This window comes from Pocillopora verrucosa, chromosome 10 (assembly GCF_036669915.1).
Source record: "Pocillopora verrucosa isolate sample1 chromosome 10, ASM3666991v2, whole genome shotgun sequence".
NCBI lineage: Eukaryota > Metazoa > Cnidaria > Anthozoa > Scleractinia > Pocilloporidae > Pocillopora > Pocillopora verrucosa.
Genome location: NC_089321.1, coordinates 7,395,906 through 7,415,162, shown reverse-complemented (window position 1 = coordinate 7,415,162; position 19,257 = coordinate 7,395,906). Strand labels below are relative to the sequence as shown.

General features: G+C 38.8%; 3 protein-coding genes across 3 annotated transcripts in view; 1 reads left to right on the top strand and 2 right to left on the bottom strand.

The window, feature by feature from the left end:
- LOC131793445 (probable methyltransferase-like protein 24) overlaps positions 1-3,408 on the bottom strand; it is a 4,633-nt gene extending 1,225 nt beyond the window's left edge. The window contains exons 1-4 of the mRNA XM_059110862.2: positions 3,246-3,408; positions 1,989-2,091; positions 1,482-1,542; positions 1,061-1,376 (exon numbers count right to left, since the gene is read on the bottom strand). Of these exons, the coding sequence (XP_058966845.2) occupies positions 1,061-1,376; positions 1,482-1,542; positions 1,989-2,090 (479 nt within the window). The 5' untranslated portion in view covers position 2,091; positions 3,246-3,408. The remainder of the gene's footprint in view (positions 1-1,060; positions 1,377-1,481; positions 1,543-1,988; positions 2,092-3,245) is intronic.
- Positions 3,409-4,334: 926 nt separating this feature from the next.
- LOC131793426 (actin-binding Rho-activating protein-like) lies at positions 4,335-4,709 on the bottom strand. The gene has a single exon (XM_059110842.2). It carries the CDS (start codon positions 4,707-4,709, stop codon positions 4,335-4,337), a length of 375 nt encoding a protein of 124 aa, XP_058966825.2.
- A 5,874-nt stretch (positions 4,710-10,583) lies between these two features.
- Positions 10,584-17,902, top strand: LOC131793436 (homeobox protein Hox-C8-like). The gene is made up of 2 exons (XM_059110853.2): positions 10,584-10,988; positions 17,100-17,902. The coding sequence occupies exons 1-2, from the start codon at positions 10,742-10,744 to the stop codon at positions 17,519-17,521; spliced, it is 669 nt and encodes a 222-aa protein (XP_058966836.2). The 5' UTR covers positions 10,584-10,741; the 3' UTR covers positions 17,522-17,902.
- Positions 17,903-19,257: the final 1,355 nt, after the last annotated feature.

Sequence of the window (19,257 nt, the reverse complement as noted above, 5' to 3'; positions counted from 1 at the left end):
GTTTCCTGAAGACAAGCTCGAACCGTTGAGGTTATCTCACTGATCACCGTCGAAAAAAGGCAGGTAGTCACAACAGCTAATAAGAAAATAGGAAATGACATAAGAAGCCAGGGAGATCTCAAAGAAAAAACAAACAAACTGTATGGACAACAATATGGAATGTCGAATGAGGGCCTAAGCTACTGCAAGAGGAACCCCGAAACAACATGAGCTTCGAAGAGATTCGAACACGGGAATCTCAGCTGTTAGATCTATTCAAAGTGCGGAGAAAAACGAATTTCCGTGTCGCCATCACATTGCTTTTGTTTTGGTTGAAAGGATGGCCAATCACGGACCGCATGCAGGAAGGTCTCAATGGGGTGATGGCTTTTACGTCGATAGGTAAAATTTAAAATTTGGCCAATTTACGGCTAACAGTTAATATCATTCCATTTTGATCACTTGAAAGTTTTTACGGTTAACTTTTTTTTACGACTAACAGTTAAAATTTTTCAATTTTTTAACGCCTGACGGCTACATTTTTTTTACCGTTTTACGGCTTACGGTTAACCTCATGGAGACCCTCATGCAGTGAGCTGAAACCAATGTAGTTCTGGAAAATTTTAAACTGGCAGTGAAGGTACGAGGCTAGTGAAACACATTAGGCATTGGCTGTCTAATTGAAAGACAATTATTTCGCGTCAACCATGTAAATAACTAATGGCCTCCGCAGATCGTCTCATCCTGTTAATCCCTTTTTGAACAAACGCGGCCCGGCCATGTTTGTTCAATAGGCGAATGTCAAGACCACAGCAAGAATCTCTTAATGTATTTACCATCAGCTATCTAGAACCCAATGGCATGTTAATCTGTTCTTATCATACAGGACAAATTCTATAACGTTATCATTTAAACCGACGTCTAAATCAGATAATCAACTGATAAACTGTATCCTATGTTCAAATGAAATTTTGTATCACCAAAGAAACTTTCTGGAAAATACCCATCCAATTTTGTCATGACCATCACAGTCTAGCCAGATTATCACATTCGACCAATGGTAAACACCTCAGTAACTTACCCAAAGGAGTAAACGATACAAGACCCGGACTCTAAATGAACCTCCTCGTCAAAACAAACATACCACATCCCATCAGGGCCAAGCGGACGAGGGGCTCCGTGAGGACCTTGCGGTAAGCCTCCTATTCGACGTACGTCAGAGCAAACAGCCCCCTGCGTTGAAAGCGCCGTCATGAACCTCTTCATTTCGTTTTCAACGGGAGGTTCTTCTACGTAAGTAAATATGCTCGGTGTGGGCGGTGGAGTGCTTAACATCTGTGGTTCCTTGAGAGTGAAGCTTGGGTTTTGTATAGATTCTGTTTCTGCTTTCTTGAGCCCTGTTAAAATACATTTAGAGTGCGTTAGAGGCATATGACTGAATAAGTGAATGAACCATAATGCACTCAATGCAGTTTTATACGTTAGAATTCTCTTTTTGTTACCTGTAACTTCATCGGTTTCTCTTCTCGTCTGGGTTACATTCTCAGTGAAAAACAGAGGGATCTGCAGAGGGCGCCAAAAAATGGTTTACAGGAATTTACCGACTATATTTAGTGACAACTTAAGAATTGAACATTCTAAGTCTAATAATATATCTCACTAATGTGCCCCTCAATGGTTGTTTTTGGAGCTTTCAGATAGTTCGTCTCATTGAAAAATCATGTTTCTTGCCCGGAGTATCACGACCTACCATTCCACCATATTCCAGTCAATATACTCGTGCATATTTTTACAGTGGCTTTATTCTCTACAGATATATTTAGTTCAGCTAACTGCTTTAAGAGGTTTGAGCTCAATACTAAGCCGCTCACTCTAACTTTTTGAAAGTTTACAAATGGCTCTGATTGAAAGTATTTCATCAAAATGCGGAACACTATCAAGAAAATACCTAAATGTTCGTTAGAAAAAGAAACTCGTCGAGACGTAATGTTAGAGGTTTTGACACTCACCGCCCTAGGGGGAGGGACTAGCATCATCGTTATGACAGCAATAGACACCAAAGTACCACCCACAATCCAGCGACGACGACGATAATATCGATCGAGAAACATTCTGCGCAAGGAGAAAAATAACAAAAATAAAGTAAAAATGTGATACTGGGATGAAGCACCCCCCCCCCCCCCCAAAAACTGAACAGTGAAAATTCAAATGATCTGTTTTGTTTTACCTTCTAATTTGGTTTTCTGCGCTCTTTTCTGCGCCAGTTCAACGTTTTTACGTTATGCGCACGTCACGCTGTTGCGTGAGATCCCTAATACAAGTATTAGTGACAAGTAGTTAATTATACCTAAATAGGACAATTTTTAACTAAGTATCGAAAGTAATTGCTTTTTTTCGTTCTGTGAGTGGTTCATCGATTGGTGATGAGTGATGAAACAACGAACCGAATTCTTAGTATCTTCAAAAATACCTCAACAGGGCTACAGGCCGAACAGTCGAGCCTTACCAAGCCATTTGTAATTTTTCCTCTTTTTTCAGTCTTTGTCACTGAGCAAAGCAAATCGATCCTACTTTATCACAATATGTCTGTTCTGATATAGATAGAAATTGGCTACGTAGTTACAATGCAGTTTGCAGTTGGACGACTTCTTATGACTAAGTGTATAACATAAAAATAAAATGATGGAAATTTCAGACTAATAATTTATACTTGCGAAGTAATTGATCACCATAATGACATTTTTAACGAAAACAAATATGCATTTAAAGAGTCTTTTTTAATTCAATATAGAGGAATATTAATTTGTAGAAAGTTTCAACCACCTGGTACGAATATTATCTCGAGCCTACAGCCACTTTCTTTAACTGTTCATCTATCGATTTAGAATCACCATCAACGTTTTTACGTCATCTGTAATCCACCATTACCGAACAGACACGCGGAAAAAAATCTTTTTGTTTTATCCTGTATCACCGTCTTCAATTTGCTTTTATTCCAGCATCTCTCTTGATCTTGGAGTGATATCTTCTTTGCAAAGAGCAGCTAGAGATTTCAGATCGAGCGACGGTGAAGCTAACAAAATGATAATCTTGCTCGCTTTCAGTTCTATTCTAACAAAGCCATTCCTGAAATCGATTTTGTTGATTTTTTAATTTCAACTTCTATAGGTATTCGACGAACATTTTGCTCTCTACGAGTTATTATTGTTATTCCTAGAAGTGTTGCTGAGAAACTGGTTGATATAATTACAGATTAAATCACTCACCTCAATGTTTTTTAACGGCAGCCATCATAGTTTACAAACATCTTTCGATTATTATGTCAGCCACGCGTATAAATGAAGAAATCCCAGATCTCGTACAGCGCGTGGTTCGTACTTTTTCTGGTGGCTTGGCCAAGATAAGCGCCAGCAAACTGTGACACTCCAACAGGCCTGCACTATTTAAGTCAGAAGGTTTGACTTGACGCTAGGAAAGATACTGAATTCTTCCGATAACTATTGAAGTTTCGATGGCTAAAGATCTCCTTGGGGTAAACTAAAGAAGAGAAAACTGAGTAAAGAAAAAGTCAAAAGGGAACTTCACGTGCAAGTTGGGACCGGCGCAGTCTGGAAGCTCCGTGCTTTGTTAGTCTGTTGGTACCCGTTGTAATTTAAATTACCCTTAACAATCCAGCAACAAGCAACTCGCTAGACGAGCACATATTAGTTTGTCCACGTTGCGGATAGACAGATTTTAAGGACCCAAGCGCGCAGCAGGCGGGCCAACAAATCGCAGCAGAAAAAAAACAAGGTTCCGTTACTGATCGAGAAAACGGGCTTAGTAAAATATTTATTTTATTCAAATAGCGGAGGAATATTTAAATTCAAGTAATCTTTTAAATTTAGCGGGCCGTACATTGAAATACGGCTGGCTAAACTGACCGATTATAGTGTACGTACTAAAAAAACCATTGATGATTCTTTAAAGGAGTGAAAATACTTGTCTTAAATACTTGTTCAAATTGTTTTGTTGTCATAAATATGTTTCGTGCCCTTCTCTGAGTCATTTTAATCCTGAAAGCCGAGTGTCTGGGGCTAAAATGACTCCGAGTCTGGCCCAAAACATAATTATGCCAGCGTACATAACTCTATTGTTTCGTATTATTAAAAGGATTTGATTCATGTCCACTGTAAAATTTTGTGTCCGCTGTAAAATCATTGCTAATAACAGTAGTGTGAAGTCCACTGATTTCATAAAATGAAGAGAGAGCTTAGACCATGTCTACAGGATTGTGTAAGGATTTAGCAAACTGTATGATCTACTGTGTTGAAACATTATTCAAGTGCCACAAATCTTCCAACAAAATGATTTCATTATCTGGCACGGATGTTCCAATATTCTTCTGGGTCATTTTTCAATTCTTCAGGCATGTGCAGTAAAGTAATAATAACATCATCATCTCTTCTTTGGAAAAGCATTTCCCCTTCAAAGTGAACCAAATTCTGCTTCCGAGCCCTGAGTAACATTCCTACTACTTTGTTGGATATTCTGGTATACCTGTCAAACAAGCGTCGAAATGTGACAGTAGAAGTTCCATCTGGTTGTTCCTCGCCCATCTGGAGAATAATTTGGCACAACTGCTTCACTTCTTGGCTGATATGAGCCCCTGCAAATCTGCCACGAGTCTCGGTTTTAGATCCTGCCACTGGGCGGCCATATTCTTTGTCACTCCTCTGAGGTGTAGCCATTCACCTGACAAGTTGAATTTATTTCACCAAATTCAGGCACACCCTTTAATAGTTTGCATAGAAATCACCAAATAACTAGATTTAATCTTATCAGTGCTCCTGCTGCCTTAAACACTCCTGGGATTACGAAATACGTTAGGACAGCAATGGACTGTGTAGAGGGTCTATTCCTTCCCCTTTTCTATAAGAGACTGAAAATTTAGGCGCAAAAAAATTCGTTCATGAGTAAGACCAAATCCTTAAACGAAATTTGCGAATGTAACTTTTCTAAATTTTCACAGTTTTGCAATGTACGCTGTTCGCAATCTCCTAACAGTTCGAATTGTCGGTCAGATTGGGACATTGAATCCCCAAGCGATCATAGAGCTGTAAGAACCATCACATACAACTCACCAAGTTATCTCTGAATAACGAAAGTTGTTTAAGCGAAGCCAAGTTCTTTACAAAATATTGAACAGAGCACACTGTATACTTGCACACCGTCGTCCGCCATGTTTGCTTGTTTCTTCCTGACTTGTCACGCAAACGTAACGCACGTCACGCTGCATAATTAGCTTCCTCTCCAGTTTCCCCTCCTTTCCACCAGTTAGGACATCGAACTAAGAAAACACAGAAAACACTCCTTTTCTTACCTCCTTTTGGAATCAACAGCCCGAGAAAACACTTTTTTCTACAACTCCTTTTTAAATCAACAGCAGAAATTGCTAATTAATTTGATCTTGAAGAAGAGTTTTTGCGGTTCCTACTCTCTCTAATTGAAACGACGTCCATTTATTTGAAAATTCCATTTTAGGTATAGCACAGTTTATACTGTCAACAGTTTTCCAGATTCTACCGACTAACTTCTCATAATTTTAAAACTGTTATCAAGTACCCTTCCTCTAACTAAATAAACTCTCCATCCGACGACAGCCACACCCGCGGTGAATCTTGGGTTATGCATGTACGCTCGTCGCATGCTTCACTGCTGGTCCGGGCTTTCTGTCCAAGCATGTCAGTCCTTCCATTAGTCACTATGATTTTATTTTCGCAAGTCGTTCTCTTGCAGGGGGCATCACTTGTGCAAAGAGATGGTGGTTTACGACAACCGCACAAAGCACATATCAGCTGGTGCAAGTGGAGCACCGAGCGTCCGTTTGAGGACGTGTGCTAGATTTCCACGACGTATAACCGTCCATCTTGAACTGCATCCCTGGTAAGGCTGTTCTTTTCTTAAAGCTTCCCACTGGTGACCACGGTGTGTTTTGCTTAGGTTTAGGGTCAGTGAATCTGTTTGAAATCATTATAAAAAACCTCCCATAATATACACAGAAGTGTTTCACTCGGCCAGTCGCTGACCCCAGAGCCTGCCGTTCAAGGAATCTATGCCTTGCGGGAGCAAGTTGATACCCAACGTGTTTTTGAGTAGTGTAGCAAAGAGTTGAAAAGCTCGAGTTCACCAAGTATAGCCCTATAAATGGTATGATTTAGCAGGACTTATCTAAGCCTGAATGATTGCGTTTCCCCTACACTATCTGGAGTCAAACAAAATATCTTTCATGTATCTAGAAGAACGTCAATACATGATCCGTTGACTTAGGCAAGTTCCACGCCTGAGATGTTTGTGTAGAGGTAATACATGACATGTTAACTTACAGGGTGTAATGTGTTGAGAAATTCTAAAGTGAATGCATCAAGACCTGATGTTGTAGTTTACATAGTTAATAGTTGCTTCGTAATCATCTCCCTCTCTTAGGACAACAAAATCATCATGTAAATTAAACGCTTCTAATTCCATAGATTTGAGAGGCAGGAAAGCCTCAGCCCTAGCCACATAATTCAAATTTTTGTCAATAAAATCTCAAAAGGTTATCTCAAAGTTGTGCGGTGGTTCCTATCAGCAAACTGCGAAGTTCTGCACAGTTTTCTAAGCTTGGCTGATCTCGTAGAAGCTCGCATTCTAAATCTCTGAGTTAAACCAGATTTGAAAAAATGGCTGCCCCTGTTATGCCATGAACGTATGATATAGTTACCGCAACAAATCCTAACTATAAATATCAAAGCAGTTCTTCGACAGCGCCCAGTGATGTTCCGGGGTCGCGACTGACAACTTAGATTTTTTTTTGCCCATGACTTTGTTTTACAAAAAGCTTGTGAAAGTAGGAGCAGCTGGCAGCAAAGATGCTGCAATGGTTGAGAGATTTTCCGTACTCGATTGCTAATGTCGCGTCGCATAAGATTTGCTCTGCCCTAAAGCTGTGAATAATCCCGCCAAGTTTCCATAGTAAGACAAAAAGTCTCTTTCTTCATGTGCCATTCAGTCAGAGGAGATTTCATGCTACGAAACTTCAGAGTTTTTGTAGCGGTCCTGATTTTCTCGTGTTGATCGAGGCTCAAAAAAAGAGGCAATCTCCTCAATCACATTTTAATGAAAAGGAATTTCGCTTTTTCTCAAAATATGAAACATTAATCTCAAAAAGTTAATTCTAAGAAATCTTTTTGAGCCATGAATACGAAGTTGATAATAAAGTGATTGTCCATGATTTTAAGTCGTCATAACGTTTTTCATATTTCCGCATAGCAGTTTTTATTAGCTATATATCGCCCTAGGTATTTTCTTTGTTAGAGCAGAAACGCAGAGACTAATCCTGAAAATGACAGTGGATTTAATTCCCAGATATTCTTTTAAAGCAAGGAGATGAACCTAGTGTCTTGTTGTCCCAAATTATTTATTTATCCGTATAAGAGGATTACAAATTAGTCTCTGTAGCAAAAAAGTAATCTTTTTCCCTGTTTATACAAGACGACAAAACTTTCCAAACGTGAAGGGCTTGGCGTGAATTGCCGTTAATCTGAAAGGCGAACAATTAAAGGCTTTAAATAATACATAAGATCAATGTATGTCAGCCTTTTAAACTCTGAAAAGCAAAGTATTACAATAACAATAATACTTGCTTGGCGCGCAAGACTCTCGTCACGACAATTCGTTTTAGCGTACCGTCTCTCCTTCTCATGTCCAAACAGTCTTTATTTTAAGAAATGCCTGGAATGAAGAAGATATGGCGGTAACTATGCGGGTTTGCGCCTCTCGCCGCGTTAAGTGCATTCCCCACCACAAAACGTCTGACCACAAATTAATAAAGCCTGGGAATTCACCTTTTGTTATTTAAAGTAACCTAACTGTATCTCTCTTCCTTTATAGCTTAACTACATTTTGTCAACGGAGGAGAAAACTTCTGTTTCGCGAGAGTCAGAAATTAAAAAGTGCATAGGTCGGTTGAGCGTACAAAATAAAATCGATTTGCGTTTTCTTTTTCGCGTAACGGAAAGACAAATAAGTCGTCACCAGTGGATGAAGAGATCATTTTTTTTATCTCCCTACATCGAAAACGCATATACATGGTTTTTGCTGGCGAGAGGAGAGAGGACATGGGGTACGTGGCCAGCAATGGCTTTCTCTCTTGAGGTTTTATTTCATTGAATGATTTCGGTAAAAAATGTCGAGTTTCACTTCTCTTAGACCGTAAGATGAAGACTCCTCATGGTTTCTGTGCTTAATTTTTAGTCTTATTACTCTGCATTGAAGCAGGATAAGGATTTTACGAATGGAATGCACGTGTATTCTAAGTCCTTTCTGAGCCGTTTTTTGAGCTACTTAGGAGTTGGCAAGCTTTCCCACGACCCGAAAGGTCTGCAAAGCAGAAAAGAATTTTCCTGCCTCAGTTTGGACAATTTCTCTTATTTGCATTCAAATTTCCGCGAGAAATAGCTCCTTCCCTATTTCCAGGGACTAATTTTTTTTCTCCTCGCACAGTCTTGGGAAATTCTTCCTCAAATCAGGTTAAACCAATGCTACGTGCCCGGGAGCTGATGTTCCACCCGAAAAAACCCTGCTTCCCACGAGCACAGGAGAAATCATGACACTTTAATAACTCTTCAGCATCAGCTAAAAGAGTATTAAACTAAGCCTAGACAGCAACAAGAAAGTCTTTAAAGTGTCTGGGAAAATGCTTGTGTCTGACACACCTCTCGACTACATTTCATCACGTTTCCTTTTTGAATAATTTTGCATTTTTAGTTGAAGAACTCATTTCCAGGTTCTGTTTCGTTGGCACCAAAATGATTTAAAATGATTTATGTACACTGAAATTTTTTCGTAGATCTGGGATCTTTTAAGCTCCGCACTAAATAGCCCAAGAGTTGTTGCGGGAGCTAATTGTTTCGAGACGTTGGCTGCGTTGCATCCTGAAACTCTCCCCATGCCTCTCTCGGTTAAGAAAGAAGAGCATGATGTAACCATCATAGAGATTAAAAAAACCGCGATGACCCAAGCTGAAAAGTTTCGTAATTGTGCTAAATATGGAGCGTGAGAATTTTCTTGGTGCGGTAGATACGCATGTTTTTTATCATACATGACATATTTTTCTTTTCTTCTCTATTTTGCTAATCTTTTTACTAGCTGGGTCAAACATCGCTTGATTCAATAAATAAAGGAAATTTTTACCACTGATTATTGAAAGCTTTGAATGATATGTATTGAGCCGCAGGAAACGGCTGTGCTTGTCGCAATCACTTGAAGATGGCAAGCGCAGCTTTGACGAACCTGTTAAGGCCAATCGTGAGGGGCCATTTAAGAAGCTATCATAGCTTGATTAATATTTGAATAATATTTCCTTCGGTTCAAATGCTTCGTGTGTGACCAGCCAAATAGAGCCCGATGAGCGATGCTTCCATGTAGATATGTTTGTTTTCGATTCGATTCTTTGATACTTTTAAAGTGGGATATTTTATTGTACTCTCAGGCTTTTCGCGTGGGTATCAGGAAAGAGTCCAAATTTCACAAATAATCTCATCGACTGGTCAAGAAAGTCATAATTTCATCGGCTTCCGTTAATCAAGTGGGGTCATTGGAGTTACTGGCGAGTCCATCACGTTTTCATTGAAAAGAAAACAATGCTGTCAATGATATAAACCAAATCAGTTTTGCGTGGACAGGCCAATGCTGTTATTAGACACATTATACCAAATGTCAAAAACAGTGAATTTTTACTGAGCTAATGACAAATTAGTTTAGAGAATAAATCTAAGTGTCCATTTTTTCTTCTCCTTTTTGCTACATTGCATGAGAGTTTGCCTCGTCGCTTGCAGTGATGAAGGGATTCCCCCAAATACACGACCTCTCTGTAAATCTTTCTTTTCTTCCAGTTCTCGAATTTTACTTTACCTCTGGTATATACGTGGTATTTGTCATAAAGGAGACTCAGTTGACATAACGGCGCCAAATTTATCAATACGCAATCAAAATAGAATCTTAACAGGCCACATTTTACGCAACAGTCAGTAGCGAGGAACGACGAAAGCCAAAAGTGATGTTTAGTAATTCAGCAGGAAGACTGTTAGACGCACTAATTGTAAGCAATGTACTCCAATCGATTGTTATCGTAGAATGATTCCAAGTCAAATTAGATTACAGGAGTTCACTGAAATGTGCTTGGATTTATTGCAGCCCAGAGTGATTCTTCAACACCAAATATGATACTCATAAAATTTGACCCTTTGAAAACATGATATAGAGTGCTTGTGATATGATAATGACCAGGAGAAAATGAGGCCCTTAAATTGATTGAGGAGGGCGGACCCATCTGGCGAGTTCAATTTGAACGCATGACAGGTGAAGCAAAAATGGGCCTTTGAGTGCGCAAAAAGTGCAATAGTTTGCGCGTCTTTGTGTGAAAATTATTAACAGCGCAATTTAAGAGACTATGCGGCAAAAGGAGTGCATTTCTTGGCATTTCCGTAGCGCGTGTACCATTCAACACGGTTGCCAAATCCGTTTATCAAAACCGCATTTGGAATGTCCGTGAAATAATAATAAAGACTTTAATATCCTCAAGCAGACGTTGATGCTAGAGATAAAGCCAATCTACTGCCAATCTTTCCCATACATTATCTTTTATATGGGAGGTCTGTAAGTAGAGGTTGATCAGTCCCTGAATAACATTGACACCACTGTGCGTCAGTGTTGAATTATACGAGGGCTCGCTCGATGCAGCATGTTCAACTCACCTCACTTGATCTACTGTAACTGCGCCTCTGTACCGGTGCTTCACAGCCCCAATGTTTATTCCGTGTGGAACTGTCCTATCCAAGCGTCGCCCTCCGTTTACGGGACATCGTTAGACAGGACGGCCACACACGGCGGATCAAGCGAACAAACTGAAAACAGCGAAACGAACTCGTCGTCGAGCAGAAACCTAAAGTTTGGAATTGAGAATATTCTATACGGCAAGTTACAATCAGGTAAGGTTTCTAAAAAATCAAGACACAAAGCGTATAAAGCCAACAGAGTGGTGCTAAATGGCATCATGTCTCTAATCGTTGTGTTTTCAAATTAATTTTCAGTAGATTCACTCTGTCGAATATTAGCTACTAAACTCGAGATTTGATCTCAGCAAAACACATAAAACATACAAACAATTTTCAATATTTGATAGATCTTTACTGTGTTTTAATCTCCAATAAAGAATTATTCTTGCAGGAGGTATGGTCACGAACGACTTCATCCATCGGTCGCTGATCACTTCAAATACTAACGTTGGCCACTCAGTTGCGGTTTTAAGATAGACTTTTCACGTTTTATGTGCAATTGGCATTTACCGGTGAAACGTATTGCTCCGGTGCCATAAGATAAAACTGGGTTTTTTTTTAACGTTTAACCAGTAAAATGTGAGCGCTTTTAAAGTGTTTCTGGCCAAATTTGCGACTACTGACGTGCGTCACGAACAACAGCCGCGCTGAAGCTCGGCGCAAATCGCTGCATGTATAATAGGGAAAGGCTCTTAGAAATTTTAATTCCTTGCGACCTAAGATTAAAAGGCTGGAAACCTTGGTAAGGCGTCCACCACCTTTTGCGGAGTCGTAAAGAAACGAGCTTTCTCTCATTATTCGTTTTACTTTAAACGACCATACCTTCGCAAGTCTCTTTATTTTTCAGCGCTATCTGACGAGTAGTTACCCCATTGGTTTCTCGTCTTAATGGCGACGAAATGATAATCCTCTATGTTGGGAAAGAGATAATTTTTAAGCTCTGTTACCCGTTGTATGCTCAGCTTGCCCGCAAGCGTTGAAACTGTACAGGAGACTACCGCAGTTCATTCGTGATATCTTATCTTCATTGGTGCCCGATGAGCGAGCGCGTCTCGTTAATAACAGCACCGAGCGAATGTCGACTGTGAATTTATAAGGCTTTTACAAACCAAAAAGTCTTGTGTGTCCGTATCTGAAACTCTTGATTAATAACTTACCAGGCAGCGGTTTGTTTTAGTGGCAAAACTGACGCGTTTTCGTCTGAACCTCAACGACGTGTTTTTATCGTTATTGTTTGATAGGACATTTATGAATTTCCCTTTCTTGTTAAAGGATGCGTACTGAACAACTTTGAATTTAAGACTTTCACTTTACTTTTCGGTTGAAAAGAAGAGTTTAAAAAACAATTACCAAGCCTTTGGTCTTTAAAGTAAACTAATTAATGAATGTTTGAATACTTGAGTCTCATTTAATTGCGGTTACAAAACTGTTGTCAATAAGTTTACTTTCAAAAACAACCTGTTCGTGGAAATTCAATAGAGTGGACCTTTTTCTTGATAGATGTAAACTTACTTTCACCAAAGAAATTTTAGTTTCTAATTTAAAATTATTTTTCCTTTCAAAGCGAGATAGATGGAGAAAAGCGCTGAAATTTCGTCCTAAGAAAAAAAACATTTTGAACTGACGACGACCAGCTTTGAAAATGGGGAACCTTCGTTCGGAAACCCCTATTTCACAAGCTGTAGCACTCGCTTAAGTTTTCGTAAGATTCCAAATGGATGCAATTGTCATTTGAATGCGAGGATTTGTTTGAATACGTTATGTTTGAAAACTGTTATGCAATCGAGAAATGTATAAAGTGGCAAGCAGGCTAAAGTCTGCGTCACATCAAAAAGGTAGCTAAATTTCTAAAGAGCATAGTCCATATACTCATAGTCCACTCACTGGAGCAAAGAGTAAGTGTATTTGGCACTCTCTTGGCCATTGTAGTTCAGAGTTCAATATTCCAATTGAATTGTTCGAACAAAATAGGGAGAAATTTTTAATTTTCATACATACATATACAATATATTTGTATCTAATATCACAATAGGGGAAAAATTACCCCAGAGTAGGCACTGGCAAAAATTGCACAATGTTTTAAAAAAAAGCAAGTGAATGAGTAATAATTTTCGTGCCTCTTTTCGTGTAAAGACAATGCATAATACCATGAATTAAAAAAGCATTTATCGCATACTTAGCACTATGAGCCTCAACTGAAATGTGTTAATAGTATTACAGTTTTAAGTGCATTATGATAATTAATCATAAACACTATCCGAAAAACACATTTGTGGTTTCTGATCTTGCACGACACAGAGACATTTGATGTACGTTTCAGATCTCGCCCTTGTGCTAAAACCGAATTGCATTTTTTTGGCTGATGTTGTTTTATCAATTAACTGATATCGAGTGGCGGAAATGGTTTGATTTCGTATAGGACTGAATTGAAACTGATACACTATGGGCGAAAAGTATGCCTGCTTCTTGGTAATCGTGTGCTCTAGCGTTTGGTCGTAAGAATTTTCACAATTCATTTCTGACCTCTCTTACTTAGAGAATTCTGGGCGACATAGTTAAACGTCGTAGCTGTGAAGCTTCGAAAAAGTTTCAAAACAAGGACGTTGATCTTCCATACTGCTATCACAGAAATTCCGAAAACAGGCTAAAATAAATATTTCTTATCCTGTCACAAGCTTAATGCTTTTCTAACTTCAGTGAGTGAAAGCGTATTGTCGTAACATTCCGAAGACATGGGAAAAGCACTGGAACAATACATTTTAGAGAAACCTTAATTTTCTGAAGCAAAATTTTGTTACAGTAATCTTTTTTCGCTAGAATAAGGCAATAAAAAAGGTTTGAGGTTATTCATTGCGGTAAATACTATAGCAGTGGAGGGTTATATCGTTTGTTTCACGATGAGGTCACTTTGCATGTTGATCGTGCCTCATCGACTTCAATAAACTCCTTTTCTGAACCAGTGACAAAAGAAGAAGAAGAAGACTCGCAATATGCATTCGAAACATATCGCAATCTACGTTGGAAATGGCGAAATTGTGAGAAGAAAGATCAATCTTCATTACAGACTCCGCTAAAGTCACATCACAGTTGAGTTCAAAATACAGTCCCCGCTCGCCTATCACAAGTCTCTTACAACTCAGCGGTAGAGCAAAGGGGTAAGTTTCTAAAGAAACTGTGGTGCTGCGTCGGTGGGAGAGTTTAGCAGGTAATTTAGTGTTAACAACTGGGTTGAAAACGTAAATTAGCCACCGTAAAGGGTAAAAAGCTGACGTTTCGAGCGTTAGCCCTTCGTCAGAGCGATTGGCGATCAGTGGTAGAGCTTCCGAAGTTCTAATCGGTAGGTCGTAGGTTCGACCCCTATTTGGAGCACACGGACTTCTTTTTCTCCGAGTATTCGCCTGATTCGTTCGCTGAATAACATCATCTTTCAACTTCTACTTCTCTTCAACGTATTTCTCATTTGATGTTCCTTGCTTATTTCATGTCCCATCCTGGTGCCGCTCTTTTTGTTTACCTAAGCTGAATGCGGTAATTGCTGTGAAGATTTCGATCTTTGCTAATGGTCATCAGATTGTTTTAAAGTTTATTTTACAAACGATGAGGCTTTCCTCGGGTCTTTAATAGCCTATAGTTAATAAACATCTTTTTCTTACATCTGCTGGAACTAAACATGTGTAGCTCGTTTGTTTTATCTCAGGAATGGAATTTTCCATTATAAACGGCCACTATAGGTTCGTTCATGATGTGTTTTCTGTTTTATCAATCACGTTTTGATTTTTCATTTCGCTTGCGCGTTTAATTTTTGTTATCAAAAGCGGCTTCCAGTCGACCTGCTCACAAAGGAAAGTTACAAACATACATTTCATCTTTCCAAAATTTTTTCCTTATCATCGCTGCAGTTCAGTCCTAGCTCAGCTGCGTAAAAAACACAGCTATTGTTCTTTATAGATAGGCAGTCCTTTGGTATTAACTCCCGACTTCTTTGAAGTATATTTCCGATATGATTAATTAGGGCGTGTGCTTGTTCATTATCGGCCGGGTTAATAAATATTTCCCGAGTAAGTAGATTCTGCGATAGTACGGTCATCGTAACTGTGTTAAGGCGTTTACAAACTCGCCGTTTCCTTTTTCAATCTGACGCTGAAAGATATCACGAAGCTTTACGTTTATGACATGATTTGATTTTAATTAAAAATACCTCGTTGTACTCCGATGAGTGAATGGACCAGGAGTTTGTTCAGATAATGATATCATGTTGGAGTTTGCATCAGATATAAGAAATAAATTCAACTAATGTCAGTAAAGGAATCCGGCTTCGAGCACGGAAAGATTTATGGTAGAGATAGTGGAGTGAAGATGGAAAACATTTGTGTGATCCTTGCATGAAACTCGGCATGGCGCTCCTAGGCTCGAACTGAAGGAATGAATACACCTCCATAAATTAGAAGTTTGAGACACGCCCCGAGTATGATGAGGTTTCCTTGAAAAGCGCAAAATTGCGTGTTGAAACTGTGAAATGTATTGCAAAATGACACTTGTGCTAATCCATCTTTAAGTGAGATCTGTTAAATACATATAATGGTAGTCGGAAATATCGAGAATTTATAATCTCGTTTGTCATTGATGTCTTTGTTCAATTTTTTTCATGATACAGATGGATTGCGCGCAGATGTTTTTCACACCTTGTTCATGAAAAAACTTCCCCAAATCATCCCGTTCATAAAAACAACTAAGCGATCGGCAAGAAGATTTCGTCGACTGACGAGTCAATCGGTCGAGACAGCGACAAATTTTCCTTCTTATAAGCTCCCGTAAATCTGGAACTAAAATATGGCTTTGGACGAAAGAAAATGCCTGACCTCGCTTAAGTTTAAGGACGCCTTAACAAAGAGTGCATATGTTAACAGAAGGATTTTTAGTTCTGTCTGCCTTCGACTGACTTGTCACCTTCAGAGTGAAAGCTTCATCTCAACTCAAATCTCCAAAGCTTTAATCTTTCTTTTCGAAATGAATGGTCATAACCTTGACCCTAGTCCCTTTCTTTTTTTTTTTTTTTTTTTTGCAACGTTTTGAATAACAACAGAAATTACAAGAGTTCCAAACACTGCTAACTCCTATCTCGCTCAAATATGCTTTTGCCCTCCCCTGCGAGCTGAAGTTCTCTGTTGTTTATCGTTTTTTTGCCAGTGAATCTTATAGATTTTCAGTGTAGGGAATTTTGGTGATCGTGTTTTGTGACCTATTCGATATTTAAGAAATGTTCATGTTTAGCGTGCGTACATCGAGTTATGGATGCACGCGGGAAGCTTGGAGAGCACGAAAAATGCGTTAGAGTAGCTCGAAGCGCAGCCGAGAGCAACTCTAGCTTTTTGAGTGCTCTCTAAACTTCCCAAGTGCATCCATAACTCGATATACGCACAGCTAAAAGCATGAGCAAATTCTTTTATAACAGAGCAACAATGAACAAAAACTGTTCACGTCATTTTATTTACGCACGAGCGTGCGTAAATAAAGATTTTGTTCATAGCGGCTCAATAGGACTTACATAAGGCAAGCACGCGCGCTATGTTGTAAACAGCTTTTGGTCTCTCCCCGGACGGTATCTGGGTTAGATAGACCGTTTTTCTTTTTTTACACTTATTAAAATTGGGTGAAGTTAAACGTAAAGTAGCACTACATCAGCAGCAGATATGTGTACCTTGATTTTCAGGAAAGTTAATGAGAAGGTTAGGCTTTTTACTCTCAAAATCTTCTCTTTCCTGCCTGCCATACATTTCCTATTTTGTCCGTCTTCAGAATTTGGAGTTAAATCAAATTATGCACGAGCTCTCGAGTTAACAAGGATGAGTATTTTCTGCGTAATTTTGGATCATGGTGTTATAAAAAAAGAGTCATATTTTACTCTCTCTGCTCGTTTGTCAAGCAAGGTATCCTCTTTCTCTTCCGACGAATAGGTTAACGAAATTTATGCAGAGCCGCTAAATTTAACGCTTTTGTCATCGTGGTAGAAAGTCACACCAGAATATAATCAAACAACTTTTATTATGTAACTTTAAAAAGTTTTATTTACTCGCGGCCATATTTTCGCCAGATAGAATTTGATTTTCGATTTGGAAATTAAAAAAAACATCATGTTCGTTGGAAGATGAACCTTTTGTCGGTGCAGACCTCATATTCCTTTGAAAAAAAGAAATGTCAAATTAGAGTAAGTAAGCAGACCGATGTGAAAGCTTTTACTAATAAATATAAATACTTTTGTTTCAGACCAACCTGTTATTCACAGACCGTTTCTAAGCAACCATGAGCTCGCCTACATTCATCATCAGCCCTTCAGTTCACCCATGCGCACTTCCAGCCGGCCATGGTGTCGCCCAGTCTTTACGCAGCTCCAACGAAGAGGCCTGGAGAAGCGTTTCCAGGTAACCAAGTACGTGACAAAAAGGGAGAGGTTACAGATCGGCGCCATGTTGGGTTTGTCTGAGACGCAGGTGAAAGTGTGGTTCCAGAACAGGAGAACAAAATGGAGACATGAGGCTGCGCGGAAAGAAGAAAAACTGAAAGAGAAATCGTTGAAAAAGGTGGAAGAAAGTCAGCAAGAAGAAGAAGAAGAAACGACGATTGAAAGTGACGAGACTGAGGAAATCACTGGAGAGTGTTCTAGTGAGGTCAGCGTCAAAGAGTTGTGATAACGTGATGACGAAAAATAACATCATGAGAAAAGTAATTGTGATTCTTAGCGACAACCGAACGCAATTTTTTTTTTTAATTTAGAAAGATTAAAATAGCTTTAATTGCGATTCAACTGCAACGAGTTGTCACTGAGCAGGAAAAAACAAGTTCGACAAAGTCTAAAACTTTGTCTGGAAATTTGACAGGAAATCCTGGCAAAGATAGCATTGAATAACAGGAAAAAAAACTATAAAGACACCGACATTTGTAAAGAAACTAAACTGAGAAGAAAGAAGTCGATATTATGTCATTATGTTGGAGTATCGTGTAAAACACAATATAATTCAGTTCCTCATTGTTCTCACTTCTAGTTGATGTAAGGATAATGTAAATCAAAACAGTGGCACTTGATTGATTTTTCTTATTACTAAAACCCTCACCTCTCGCTCCTCGGCGATGGAAGCAGTTTAACTACCCCACTGTGTTGTTTGAATCTGTCCTGCTTTGCTTTTTCACGTCAGCCGGTGATATTTAACTATATGACTCCTAGAAGTGGTTGATATGTATCTTCTCCAAAAGGTGACAATGAATTATTCAGCTTGAAGCTTATGGGAATTTACAATCAAATCACCAAAATATGTTATCTCGCTATCAATGTGAGATTCTTTTCATTTATTTTCACGGTAACGAGCGGCGGAAGTAGAGACTTAAAAAGATTCTTGGTTTGAAATCCTCTTTAATTTGAACAGCATCAGCTAAAAAGTTTCGTCAGATCTCTGATGCACGTCACTGAGTTTGAAGATTTTTTTCTTTCTTTGCTAAATGGCACCCTCATTGATGTAGTTCGCTGGTGTAGAAGACAGACTACCCCCCTTTCCCCCCCCCCCCCCCTGCATTTCAATGTAACACATCAGGTCGAATGGAAGTCTCCGGATAATATTTTGACGTAGAGCTCCATTAGATAGTGGAGCATCCGGATTGAAAACAATGAACAATCAGTGGCCTTAAACAATCATAAGAGTAAAAGATATGTCAACAACTTGAATAATTCCTCTACAAAATACAATTATTTTTTTGGTGAACCTCTAAAACCCCATCGGAAAGAATAGAAAGAGACTGTAGCTAGGTTTTGAGCCAACTTCGTTCCAAGGGTGATTATCAGTTAACAAATTGTAACTTTAAGTACGAAAATTATAATGAAATTTATCCTGTTAGACGCTTTGAATTTTTTTGATTAAGGAAAAATCATCATAAACTGATCTACATTTTTTACATTTCAAGAAGCATTTGTTTTCAATTTTGAGATCAGTTGCACTGTAATTATTTCATCTACCGCAATGACCTGAGTAAACAAACTTGTGTTTTTCTATCGTTTTTTTTAAGCTCAAAATAACCATTACGACCGGAAAAATGTGGCATACTTTTATTGAAATCAACGGAAAGTAGGCAGACGTCCATGATGAAGTTTCATGAGCCCCGGGGTGTCTCTTATCGTCTCGTTTATCTCAAATTGGAACCACACAGTAAAATGTCGTCGTCCTAAAAGGAAAACACTTTCAAGTTGAGATAAATAAAAGACGACAAATTTTTTTTACAGTAAAATGACTACCACGTTAAAATTTTCGCATTTGTTTTCGGCTAAAGCGATGCTTTATTCATTTTTTAATTCATTCATCGTATCTGACCTAAACTTGTCGCTAGAACGTCAATTATTCACAGCGTACAGCGCTCAATTAGTTGACAAACGTTCCGA